Below are 12,237 nucleotides of genomic sequence, written 5' to 3'. Positions count from 1 at the left end.
ATATATATTATGTTTTTCCAAACAGTCAACGTAAATGCTACATGTTCACAATTATTTCCTTTGGTATTCGTCCTTCTTTTTTATTAAAAATTATTTATCTTTTTGCTCAATTCAATTGGAAAGAATTGCCGGCGAAAATGCGCCGGGCAAATTGAAGCAGGAGATGACGGGAAGACATAGAATTTACCACTGAAACTCGCCCATTGAGAAGTCCGTCATGTTCCATCAAAGTTGAACACGTCACCCTAGTTAGCAAATCAGCACGCCCCATGTTAGTGTTAACCCAGTTTTTGGCCTCCTGTCTACGCTAGTTTCTCAGTGTAAAAACTCGTTGTCGGTCATTAGCATTGGACTCAGTGGCAATTCACAGTGGAGAGTATTATCTTTAGTGTTGCCAATCCGAAGGTTAAGCCACAAAATTTGACTACTTTTTAGAATATTTGACTCGTCTGGATTGACATCAAGTAATTATGAACGTATTTTAAAGAAAGAAATTACGCGTCCTTTTCATCTCTTTACGCCACACCCTTTGGTTCTTATTCTCTCATAGACAATATCCATGGGTTTGGGAACATTGGGCGGTTTATGATTGCCATACACGCACCTATTAGATGGCAACACTGGTATAATCTCCAGTTGGATAGCCAGGGAAGAGTTGGTTGTGAGATGGAAGTTGGGACACAAGGTTAGAACTCATTGGGAACTTTTGTTTTTAAGTAGGAGACAAGTGGAGTAGGAGCATTAGTGAGGAGTTGGAAGTTACGCGTGGTACATGGTCAGGTGTGTCTGTCTACAATCAGCCTTGACTTTGGCCGTACTTGTGTCATCTTGGTTTCACTTAAAGTAATACGTGGATGACTTGTTGATTTTAATCACATTGGACTCAAACTTTTGTTGAAAAAGTTTTGGAAAATACTGGATTACTCTCTTATGCGTTGCTTGAATGCTTAGTTTATATTAAGGTGAGTTACTTTTATCCACTCGTATGTGAAATAAAACTTATTACTTAAAAGAAGTATAAAAATAATTTTCACAATGTTACCACCAGTGCCTTTTCAAATTCTACTTTTCATGCTTTTGAAAACTTTTATTTGCATTAACATTGAATCATTAACTAAAAGCAAACAAAATGAATAATAACAAAACACAAAGGAAAAAGGAAAGATAAAAACAAGTTTATTGGTTGGTAATTTTAGGATTTGTTGCTCTTCGTGTTAGATTCAAGACATAACCAAACAAAATGTTTGTGGAAACATTAAAATGTCGTCATGGGTGGAAAGGCAGTTCACCAGTACCATTTCCTAACTTCCCATATTTGTTCTAAATACTGAAATCTTGATTGATGGTGGTGTGAACTAATGCAATATAACTATGTAAATAACTCACTTCTTTTTCCACAGAATGGAGGAGAAAAAGTTAGATAAAACCAAGCCTGCCACAACCATTACAACTTCAGTAGCCAATGGTCCTATCAAGAAAACCAAAGCAACACGCAAGGTTCTTCGTACCCCAAAATGCGCCCGTTGCCGAAATCATGGAGTAGTATCATGCCTGAAAGGACACAAGAGATACTGCAGATGGCGAGATTGCCAATGTACAAACTGTCTTCTTGTGGTTGAAAGACAACGGGTTATGGCTGCCCAGGTGGCTCTGCGCAGACAACAGGCAACAGATGGTGGGGATAAAACTGGGATCAAATCTGAGGGGAGTAGCGCGGGAAGTGCTGCAAAAGGAACGGGAACTAAGGGCGATAGTGGATCCGCACAGAAGAAGCCGGTGATACCACGAGCCACTCACAATTCTGCGTCTATTTCCAAAGATATCCTCGATGGTATGTATCTTTAACCACATTTAAGTCATATAGCACGTATCTCAACAAATGTTACAACTTATAATATTTTTTCCAGCTATAAAGAAAAAAGGTTTGTTCTGTTTTAAAGGACAGACAGTTAACTGGGACTTGCCGAAATTGTCCTCGTGCAATAACTATTATACATTGAGCCACAGGCAATTCAAGTGGTATTGATCACACCACTATAAGGAAAAGTAGACCAAGATTACTAGGATTTCTGCAACTTTGTGTAAGTCACCATAACTTTGGATGTAGGTGCTTTTAAGGTTAGCAACTATATTTCAAACTGTTGCGATTTGGTAGTTCACAGCATCTTGCGAATGGTAGTGAGCTTTGGCAAAAATTACTTTAATCATTTTATAGCGAGTGTGTAGAAGAATTCAAATATCACAGATATACTTTTTTAGGTCCTGTTGTTCTTGAGTTATGTTGTAAACAACAATACTTTTGTAAAACCTACATAACTCATTAACAACAATAAATCAAACAAGTTTTCAAAGTGATGATTTGTAGAATGAACTTTTGCAAAACATCAAAGTGTTATTTTTCAATCGATTTTTTGGCTGCTTCGACCAACAATACCAAGATATCCTTTCTAAAGATACACTTTTCCCCATAATGATGATGTAGATGCTTTTAAGATGTTTGAAAAAGTTCAAAGGATTGCAATTAGGGACCAATCAATTTTAGATTTAAAATAAATCTTATAGGTTTGAATTTTAAATCTTAAAGACTTGATTTTAGATCTGTAAGATTTAATTTTAAATCTAATACTTGATTGGTCTCTAATCACAATCCCTTAGGATTTATTTTAAATCCTTGAAATTTAGAGTGAACCATTGCGTCTTTTAAGCATCTACATGTAAAGTTAGGAGATGGGATAAAAGCCAGTATGTTTGGTTTTTATTCTGCTTTCTACCAACATATGATTCGGATAAAGAAAAAGAGACCTTATAACTTAAATATTTTTGCGATTGTAACATTTTTTGAGCGACACGAGGTACAAAGTTAGATTTTGTATAAGGTAAAAAGGTAAGCATTAATCATTGCGGCTAATATTCATATATATTTAGCTGTATAAAATGTCTAAATGTTTTGCTGAATGATTATCAAATGCTTGTTCTTAGTCAGGAAAGTTTAATTGTATTATTATTATTATTATTATGACACTAAACAACGAAATGCTCGTTTAATAGCACACATTGTTCAATACCATTTAAAGAACGCTCTCATGTTCTTTAAGTCTCTTTACCTGCATCACGCGTACAAAAACATGTATACATAAAACTTCCTAAAGTAACTGCATATACAATTGAATACATGAATACAAAAGCCACCTAAGTCCATGGGAAGTGATTTTGAGAGAAAAACCTGTGTATCATTTTAATTCCTTCAGTTAGATTTACCTGGTCAATATGGTAAGTTTTACGTGCAAATGAGTGGATTAACCTGTATTAGGTATGACGATTAGCATTTCAGGGACTTCGTGGGGTTCATTTTAAATTTTGGACTTAGGTGGTTTTTGAATCATATACAAAGACAACAATGTTAGAATGAGATTACCACTAGTAAGATAATATAAAATAAAGCGCACAGGTATGTAAAATGTTGATAAGCATTCTGCCATGTAATATAAACCACACACTTTCCTTTATTAAACCCATTTTTTTTCAAAAGTCACTCTCTAGCAATGAATGTGTTACAAGTGGACTTTTATACATACTGGATTTTAATCAATGTGTTACAAGACTCAAATCATGGAATTGGTTGATTCTTTCATACATGCTATTTTTCACATGCTCAATAGACACAGAGGATGAATTTGAGTTGTTCTTTCATACATATGACAGGCCTATGTAAAGGAACACTTTCCCATGCTTAACTCAATTTGGTTTAAGTATGGACTTAGGTGGCTTTTGTATTCATATATTCAATTAATACAGACATGATACAGACAGCATGGACAGCAATACAATTAAGTTACCAGTTATGTTCACCCCTATTATCGAAAACAAAGACAAGTATGTCAAAATTAAAACCAGAAGTCAAACCAGATACCCTTTTGGATATACAGGGCTGAAAATAGCTGTTTTTGTCGTTTGCTGTCTGTTCATTATTGCTACATCTAAGGTAAGGTCCGAATTCCGTATTGTCCTTTGTCACGTTGATCAATGTTACAAGAAGAGAAGCAGATGACACAATCTGGCAAACAGTCGCATAGGTATCCAACAACAGAATTTATATACTACTACGGTAATTATTATTACCTGGATATATACAATTGTGAACAATTCTTTTAAGGTTTATCCCCAACCTACAACAACATCCAACATGGCTGCAACCTACAACAACATCCCAATGGCTGCAACACTCAAAACGTAAACTGTAATTATATTGAACTAATATTGAATATTAGAACCAACTTTTCTTTCATTAAGTTTAAGAAGAGGATTTCTCAATCTCAATATATTTTGTGCAATCTTTGATTATATGACATTAATTTAGACGAGTAGTTTTTAATGGTATTAACAAAGACCGTCCCACCAGCAGATTTTCCTCTGATCCTTTGTTGCTAGTAAATCAGCTTCCTTCAGGGCTTTTTTCAGAGTATGGTGCCCATTTGGAACCAACTCCCTAGTATTATTAGATCCTCAAATTTGATGCAACTTGTCTTTGCACTTGGGCCTCATTTTGTTATCGTCCAAATTGCAGGTAAACTTAGCTTATAACCTGCTTTTTCCCTCTCTGATTTATTTTTCCCTCCCTTTCTTTTTGGAGTTGGTTCGACGGTCTTAGAGGTGCATAGCACCTGTTCGCTCCAGCCATTCACTGGTTAAACAAATATTTTATTTCATGTGTAATATAATATTTGTTGTATTATGTGCCAGTGTTAAAGTTAAATAAATAAATAAATAAATAGATAAATAAATAAATAAATAAATAAATAAATAAATAAATAAATAAATAAATAAATAATTATTTAATTAATTAATTAATTAATTAATTAATTAAATAAATAAATAAATAAATAAATAAATAAATAAATAAATAAATAAATAAATAAATAAATAAATAAATAAATAAATAAAATTTACAATAGGGTAATCCATTCCAAAGTATTTATATATTATTTTAAACTCTTTTTCATGTCTTGATTCAGGCATCATAAACATGATACAGAATCATTGACTTCTTTCAAAGGGAAAACTGTTTTATAACAAGCAAACCTGTAAAAATAAACGTTTATTTATGCACTGAATAAATTGTTACTTTTTTAATAAGAAAGTTAACCTATAATATAGTATGATAAAGAGAGATTCCAATATCAACATAATGTACTACAAATCATAACTTTTTAATTAAAAATTTTCTTAGCGAGGGCTTCAAAGACCCGATGACTGAATTTATGTATGGTTACGTACTATCGACATACATATAACGATTTAAGTAAAGACTTAGTTCAAAGAACTTCTCAAAAATTAAAAAGAAATTGTATAGAGAAAGCCAGAAAATTATATTATTAATTTTACAATATTTCTAGTGGAACAACTTAACTTATCTAGCTAAAATATAAGACGCGTTTTGTAATTTTATTTTTTACTCTCATTTTAATTAAATTCGTAACTCCTTACTTGGCGGGATTAGATAGAGAAATAAATTCCAAAATCGACATGAACTCCATAAGCGATGGGAAAAGCTAATAACTTGTATCAGCTATAGTATACAATGGTATATTAGTAACCTGTATTAATGACGACCAAAGTGCTTGGCCAATTCAAGACACTTTTAAGTTTCCATGCCTTAGGGTTTGTTTGTTTTCTCACTAGTACATTGTAGTAGTAGCAACATATTTTGCTTTGAAAGATCACCTCATTGTACTCATACTGTTCCTGCTGTGTACAATATGTATACACCCGTGTTAATAGAATTATGCCACTATCATAATAGTTCAAGACAAGTTGGGAAAAAGCGCAAGATGAAATTATATATATAAGTTTCACAAGTGTACCTTTTGTTGGAAAGCATTGTTTTATTGAACAAATTAAGTTTAAAAGACTCTTATATTTGTAATTGTACTTAAAATGATACCAAAATGTATGGTACTTTTTAGTGAACATTTCTAGTCAATAGTTCTTATTTTCATAATTCATTTATTTATTTATTTATTTATTTATTTATTTATTTATTTATTTATTTATTTAGTTATTTATTTATTTATTTATTTATTTATTTATTTATTTATTTATTTATTTATTTATTTATTTATTTCACAATATTTCAACAGGGTAACCTGCTCAATAAAAACTGATTTTCAGCAGGGCCCTGCTTAACGTATAAAACACAGTTTTACATGTTAAAAGAATAAAATATTTACATGAATATATAATCGATCCATAAAAACCATGATTAAGAGACACGTTGACGTGAAAGACATAAAAGATATATATACATAAATTAAATATTTGATAAAACAACATAAGAAACGCCATAAGAATTACATAAGAATATAAATATTGATATGTATAATCGAACCATAAAAACCATAATATTAAGAGACATGATTGCATTGCGACAATGCAGTACGTGGTGACATAATGACAATTGAAGCAGGATTTGTGTTAGGCAATGCCGAAAACAATGCAATCATGAAATCTGTACACTCATTATCGCAAAATTTATACCTTGAAATGTAAAAATGATTCAAAAATCAAAGCACAATTTCAAGTCAAGAATTCCAGAATGAAAAATGAAAATAATCTCAACGATGCAATCTTGCAATTGTATTTATTAAAAGTGTCGGCAAATAGTGAAATGAGCAAACTGATTAATGAAATAATGATAATGAGCAATTTTGTTATAAACTACTTTGACTTTATACAGTAGCACAATTAAGTCTGGTTAAAAGTGCAATACCACAACGCTGCAAGAGTACATTCACCGATCGCGTTAAATTTCACCTAAAAATCCATGCACAACGCAAATAACACGAAGCTTTCTGAGGCTAATGATCGATCATCTGCCTTTGCATGTAGATTGGTGTTAACCGCAAGTAAAACAAAATTATGCCAGTGCTTTTTTAAAAATACCTTAAATATGCCTGGAAATACAAATACATTTTCAAAAACCCACAAATATGCTTAGCAGTGGTTTAATGAATCCGGATTCAGTGACTTTAGCAGGTAATGTGAAAAATTTATAAATTATTGGTGTAACTTGTCAAAGCAGTGACAGGTTGGCATAGATGGTCGGTATTTTGTACGAAAGAAGGATAGGGTTACTACACTTGTCAACGCTTGTGTAATATTTCTATAATATCAGTGTCAGCATATGCAACTTAGACGCTTTGTAGTTTCAGTTTTGATTGATACTCAAATGGGGGATCCTTAATTGAAAGGAATTCAATTTTAAGGTATTAATTCTAATTGGAATTTAAGGAATCAGGTATGCAATATCTCATTGTAATATAGTTTATGATAGACTCCATATCATTTTGAAACTTTGGGAAAAGGTTCAAGATGATTGGATCTCGACTATTGTCCGAAATATGTAGCATAATTATAAAAACATAAGTATTGATCTCTTCCTAACTGCGCAGTGACTACAGTATGGTATTGCGTCAATGAACCCCTCAATAATTTGAGGATTGAGAACCAGAAATCTGTAACTCACAAAAAAAATCCTTTATGAGTTAAGGCTTTCTGGCTCTCAACCCTTGAATTGATAACTATACAAGATAATAGCACCTGTACACAAATTCAAGTTCAAAATTCAAATTCAAGGGATAAGTTTTTAACAAAGTACTTTCACTTTATACAGTAGCGTAATCAGGTCTGGATAAAATAATATTGCAAGAGTACATTCGTCGACCGCTTACAGCTTCACCTAAATATCCATGCACTGTCGCAATTCCGCAATGAACACTGGGTCGTTAAGGCTAATGATCCACTTCCTTTAGATTGGTGTTATCAACAAGTCAAAAAATATACCAAAGTCTTTTAAGGTATTTGAAAATACCTTAAATGTGTCTGAATAAGGTACAATGATCTAACATGAATTGTTTTACAAATACCTCAAAGTATCTCATAACTGCTTTTGTTTGTGGTTTGGTAATTGCAGTAGCATTTAGCTAGGTTTATTGGTAGGTGCTAACCAACACATTTTGTTGTACATTATTGGAGATTTTAGTCCCCTTGTGAACCATTATTGAAAATCACGCACTGTGATTTGTCAAAACGCGTCTCGTGAAGGCACTATATTTGAAATAACGTGCCCTGAATGCGTATGGAACACAATAAAACGTGCACATTCAACGCAGAGCAATTATTGCGCATACATTTTTACCGTGATACCCGCTATCATATACGATGTGGGTACGCGTACGCGCTTAAGCGAGATGTTTTGGGGAAAAATAATAGAAATAAAGATCGCTGCTTTAACTTTTACACCCAATTAATATGTCCTCGGCAGTAAAAACGTATCAATAATTAGTCACATTTTTACTGTCTCAGACACATTATTTGGGTATAAAGGATGGTGTATTACCCTTTATTTCTTAAATATTTCACCGTTCAACAATATTATTGTCAGATACGCAATCCGTGACTGGTTTGCTATTGTGATATTGGTGCAAAGTTGATTTTTAAGGTTTTAAATAAAATCGTCACATCAAGTATACAGATACAATGTGTTTAATAAGTATCCTGTTTTTCTTTTGTTATTGCTCACAGGTTGTCGTTCCCGTGCGGGTCGAGCCTTGCAATACTCATCCAGCGTTTCCCATCGACCTGTTATTTTCTTACCGCCTTCCGTCAGCGAGAGAATGCGTAAAAGACGCGCCTTCGCAGACAAGGAACTAGAGACTACCATGCTTCAACGTGAATGCCAATGGAGTTTGATGTATGCTGCGCAACAACCACAAGGTCATGGTGGAAGCGAGAGGCTTGGAAGCAGATTACAGCCTGGAGGCAATGTGCCTTCATCGATCATGAAGGCAAACACAATGCCTAAAGAATTCTTACAGCGGTTGTTTCCTCACCATAATCCATCAGCATTGGACATGATCTTGCAATCAGCAGGTGGAGATCTCCATCGAGCCATTGAATATCTAGTAACAATCAAATCAATTCCGTCTTGTAATGATATGTCACCACCACCGCCATCACTAAGAATACCTTCAGATTCATCTTCTATGTCACCAATGTATGTGCCTTGGTGTATGCCATTTCAAATGCTTCGGCAGAACACTAATACACTGCCATCAGATGGACACATTGCAGCACAGAGGTATGCGGACTTACTTTTGGCAGCTAACAACGGGCTAAAAAAGCCACAGCCCACTTTACAAAGATCTGCTTTCTCGCCTATAAACAATGGATTCTCAGCGCAGAGTGTGCATAAACTTAGATGTTCTAGTGTAGAAGATGATGATGAACTCATTTGTGTTGATGACACTCATGACGTGCACTCAGAAAGTGGTGACGAGGGTCACCATTGTCCAAGTAACTATAAAATGGAAAAGTGCGCTTCACAAAGCAAGAGACCTTCAGAATCAGTGGCTGGATTTGCCAGGGACAAAACAGCAGCGAATCCTGCACCAAAGTTGTCATTTTCTGTTGATTTTTTGCTGGGGCAGAAATAACCCACATTGTTATGTTGATTATTTATCACAGCAGCTGTACAATAAATAAAAAAATATATTGTGCTTCAGTATTGTTAGAAATTGCTTCTCTAATCCGGGGGTCTTCCTGGTTGAAGGTATACAGGGATGTGCCACCGTTTTGGGGTACCTTTTCAGAGATTTTGGTATATCGATGGGTGGTTTTCAGTGGAGACCAATTTTGCCCGATTGGGCGCATTTATATAAAAAAGCACCCAATTCGTATTACCGGTAATTTGCTTTTTGGGTGTTTTTTTGTGAAATTGGTTTACTTTTGGATAACAAAAACAGCAAAAAGTAGGTATCAAGAAAGTCAGCATCCGAAAGTCTGGGTGGCACATTCCCCGTACAAATATTTTCGAAGAACCCGGCTCTAATCTTGGCATAAAATGATCAATAATCGAAGTACGTAATATTCTTGTAACAAAAAGGCATATCACTAATCTTAAGTTTGATGACATTCACAACTTAAGTTAAAAGGTAATATTTTATACAATTTGACGTAATGACGTCAATCAATCTGCCCTTTATAGAGTTACTGTCAGTTAAGTGGAAGACATGCCTATTTAAGGGTTGTGTTTAGCTATTTCAGGTGGGTAGGGGTAGAAAAAAGATTATTGCCATTTTGACCAAAACACGTGAGTATTTATGATTTGCCAAACAGAAACTAACAGAATAATACCTAAAAGTATCACTTTTTAATCATTTTGTCATAAATACGACTTTCCACCAGTTACAATTATTTGTACCGGGGTGTGCCTGTTGTCAAGTCGATCAAGATTGTGATGTAACATTCCGTACAGAGGGTAATCAGTACGGCGTGAAAAGTATGGCTTCTATAAGGTTACAATAAGGGAACAAACCAAAAGATCGACGACGTCCAATAAACGTAACTAGTTTCGTTTCTCAGCCGACCCCCCTCCCTCCATGCCAGAAACGTAATAATGAAATGTTGGAAATTTTGACATAATAATAATAATGACACATTCTTCAGACCGATGTTTTTGTACAAACGTAATCGAGTATTTTTACCCCCGACCCCTTAAACGAAACTGGTTTCGTTTATAAGACGTTATCGATTTTTGGTTTGTTCCCTAAAACAGGTAATAGGTATGAATGGCCGTGTAATCGATCTAGAGAAACCTGTCTCGCTGTCATCTTAAGCTGCATGGGTGTCCCAGAAAGATCCATAGCGGGAAAGTTGAATTTTGTAGGTAGCATTGTTATCAGTCGTATTGTTTTGAGTTCTAAATATTACATATATTTAGCTTTCTTGGTAATTTAAGATTTTAAAGATCGAATGTTTCTAAAATAAATTACAGAATATTGCGTACAATGGTGAAGTTTAAGTTTTGACAATACAATCTATTATGAAAATAATGAACTAACCGTTCAGCACAAAGTTATTTGGAAAAAGTTTTGCAGCTAATTTTGTTATGATCTATCGATTACTTGCATGCATGGTATAAAGGATTTGTTAAGCTTGATTGACCTAATACTGCATGTGTCGTCTTTGGCGGCAGTTTCGAAAATAATGATTGCGGTGTATGAGTTTCATCATTTGAAATGCCGGCAGAGATTGATTTAGGGGCCTATTATAAAAATATTATAGAGAAGATTCGTCCTTGTGCCACAGCATGTATTTATGTCCCTATTGGCAAACACACAACTAGGAAAAGGTGAAGATTACATTTGCAGCAAGTTTTTCTTAAACAAGTTATACAATCTATAAGAATTACATTTTTGGCGTAAAATTGATCGTAAATTTTTTTTTTTAAATTCAGCACAAATATCGGGACTAATATTGAAAACACATGAAAAAGGTCACTTAAATCAATATTAAGAATTATTCAGTGTTTCAAGCTCTACATTTGTGCCAAATTTGGTGCATCTCCTTTGACAACTGAATGATTTCTACACTATATTGCAAAGTACGTCTACGTCTGGGCGATAGTGATAAAGCAGGTCAATGTCTGGTGCTTATGAAGCCTGTGCTGTAAGTTACACACGTGCAATTTTTGTCCAGTTTTAAGAATATCAATATCACGCCAAAACGAATCAAGTTTTTGAAATGAAAGTAACACAATAAGTAGGTGACATTTATGTCATTAGAGAGCTTGCGAAATGACGTTACTTTAACTTTAACTTTAACGTCTAGAGATTATAGAGATTATGTATTCAAAACCAAGGTGGTTTTGAATACATAATCTCTGTAATCCTCTAGACGTTAAAGTTAAAGTTAAAGTAACGTCATTTCGCAAGCTCTCTATTGTATTCCATGTATACCGGTACTAAAATTAAATACACTGTTGATTAATTTTTCAAACACGGTATAGATCATTCTGGAACACCCTGTATCTCAGAACTGTCCTTCAACACAGGTGGTAGTATACGGTTATATTGTTCCGGTCCATTTATGACATAGCCATCCTCATTTTAATACATGATAATACAATAAAACATGAGATCGGTTTGAATGGTTGTGGAATCAAACTAGAGACCTGTTCCTTTGTCACCTTTATAGACCTGATAAATCAAGCGGAACGATTCTTGTCATATCGTTTTACAGAATTGGTCGTATTGCCAGCGCTGCAGTGTTAGTATTAACTTTGGGCTTCTTATGAATTGACTGTCAATATCTTACTAGGTATACATTAAAACTCAAACGGGAGAAAGAATCGCGCATACGCATGTTAGAACATTTTCAACAATGTTTTAAAATTGTATA

General features: G+C 34.0%; 1 protein-coding gene across 1 annotated transcript; it reads left to right on the top strand.

Annotated features, from left to right (window-relative positions):
* Positions 1 to 706: 706 nt before the first annotated feature.
* Positions 707 to 10,074, top strand: LOC140141106 (doublesex- and mab-3-related transcription factor A2-like). Its single transcript, XM_072162890.1, has 3 exons — positions 707 to 962; positions 1,401 to 1,831; positions 8,581 to 10,074. The coding sequence occupies exons 2-3, from the start codon at positions 1,402 to 1,404 to the stop codon at positions 9,489 to 9,491; spliced, it is 1,341 nt and encodes a 446-aa protein (XP_072018991.1). The 5' UTR covers positions 707 to 962; position 1,401; the 3' UTR covers positions 9,492 to 10,074.
* The last annotated feature ends 2,163 nt before the right edge of the window (positions 10,075 to 12,237 follow it).

This window comes from Amphiura filiformis, chromosome 19, assembly GCF_039555335.1.
Source record: "Amphiura filiformis chromosome 19, Afil_fr2py, whole genome shotgun sequence".
NCBI classification, from domain to species: Eukaryota; Metazoa; Echinodermata; class Ophiuroidea; order Amphilepidida; family Amphiuridae; genus Amphiura; species Amphiura filiformis.
This window is presented reverse-complemented; position numbering and strand designations above follow the sequence as displayed.

Bases quoted from the DNA above. Each gene is read 5' to 3' on its own strand.
- LOC140141106 (XM_072162890.1), top strand. From the start codon at position 1,402: ATGGAGGAGAAAAAGTTAGATAAAACCAAGCCTGCCACAACCATTACA. The intron at 1,832-8,580 runs GTATGTATCTTT...TATTGCTCACAG, and splicing joins TTCCAAAGATATCCTCGATG to GTTGTCGTTCCCGTGCGGGT.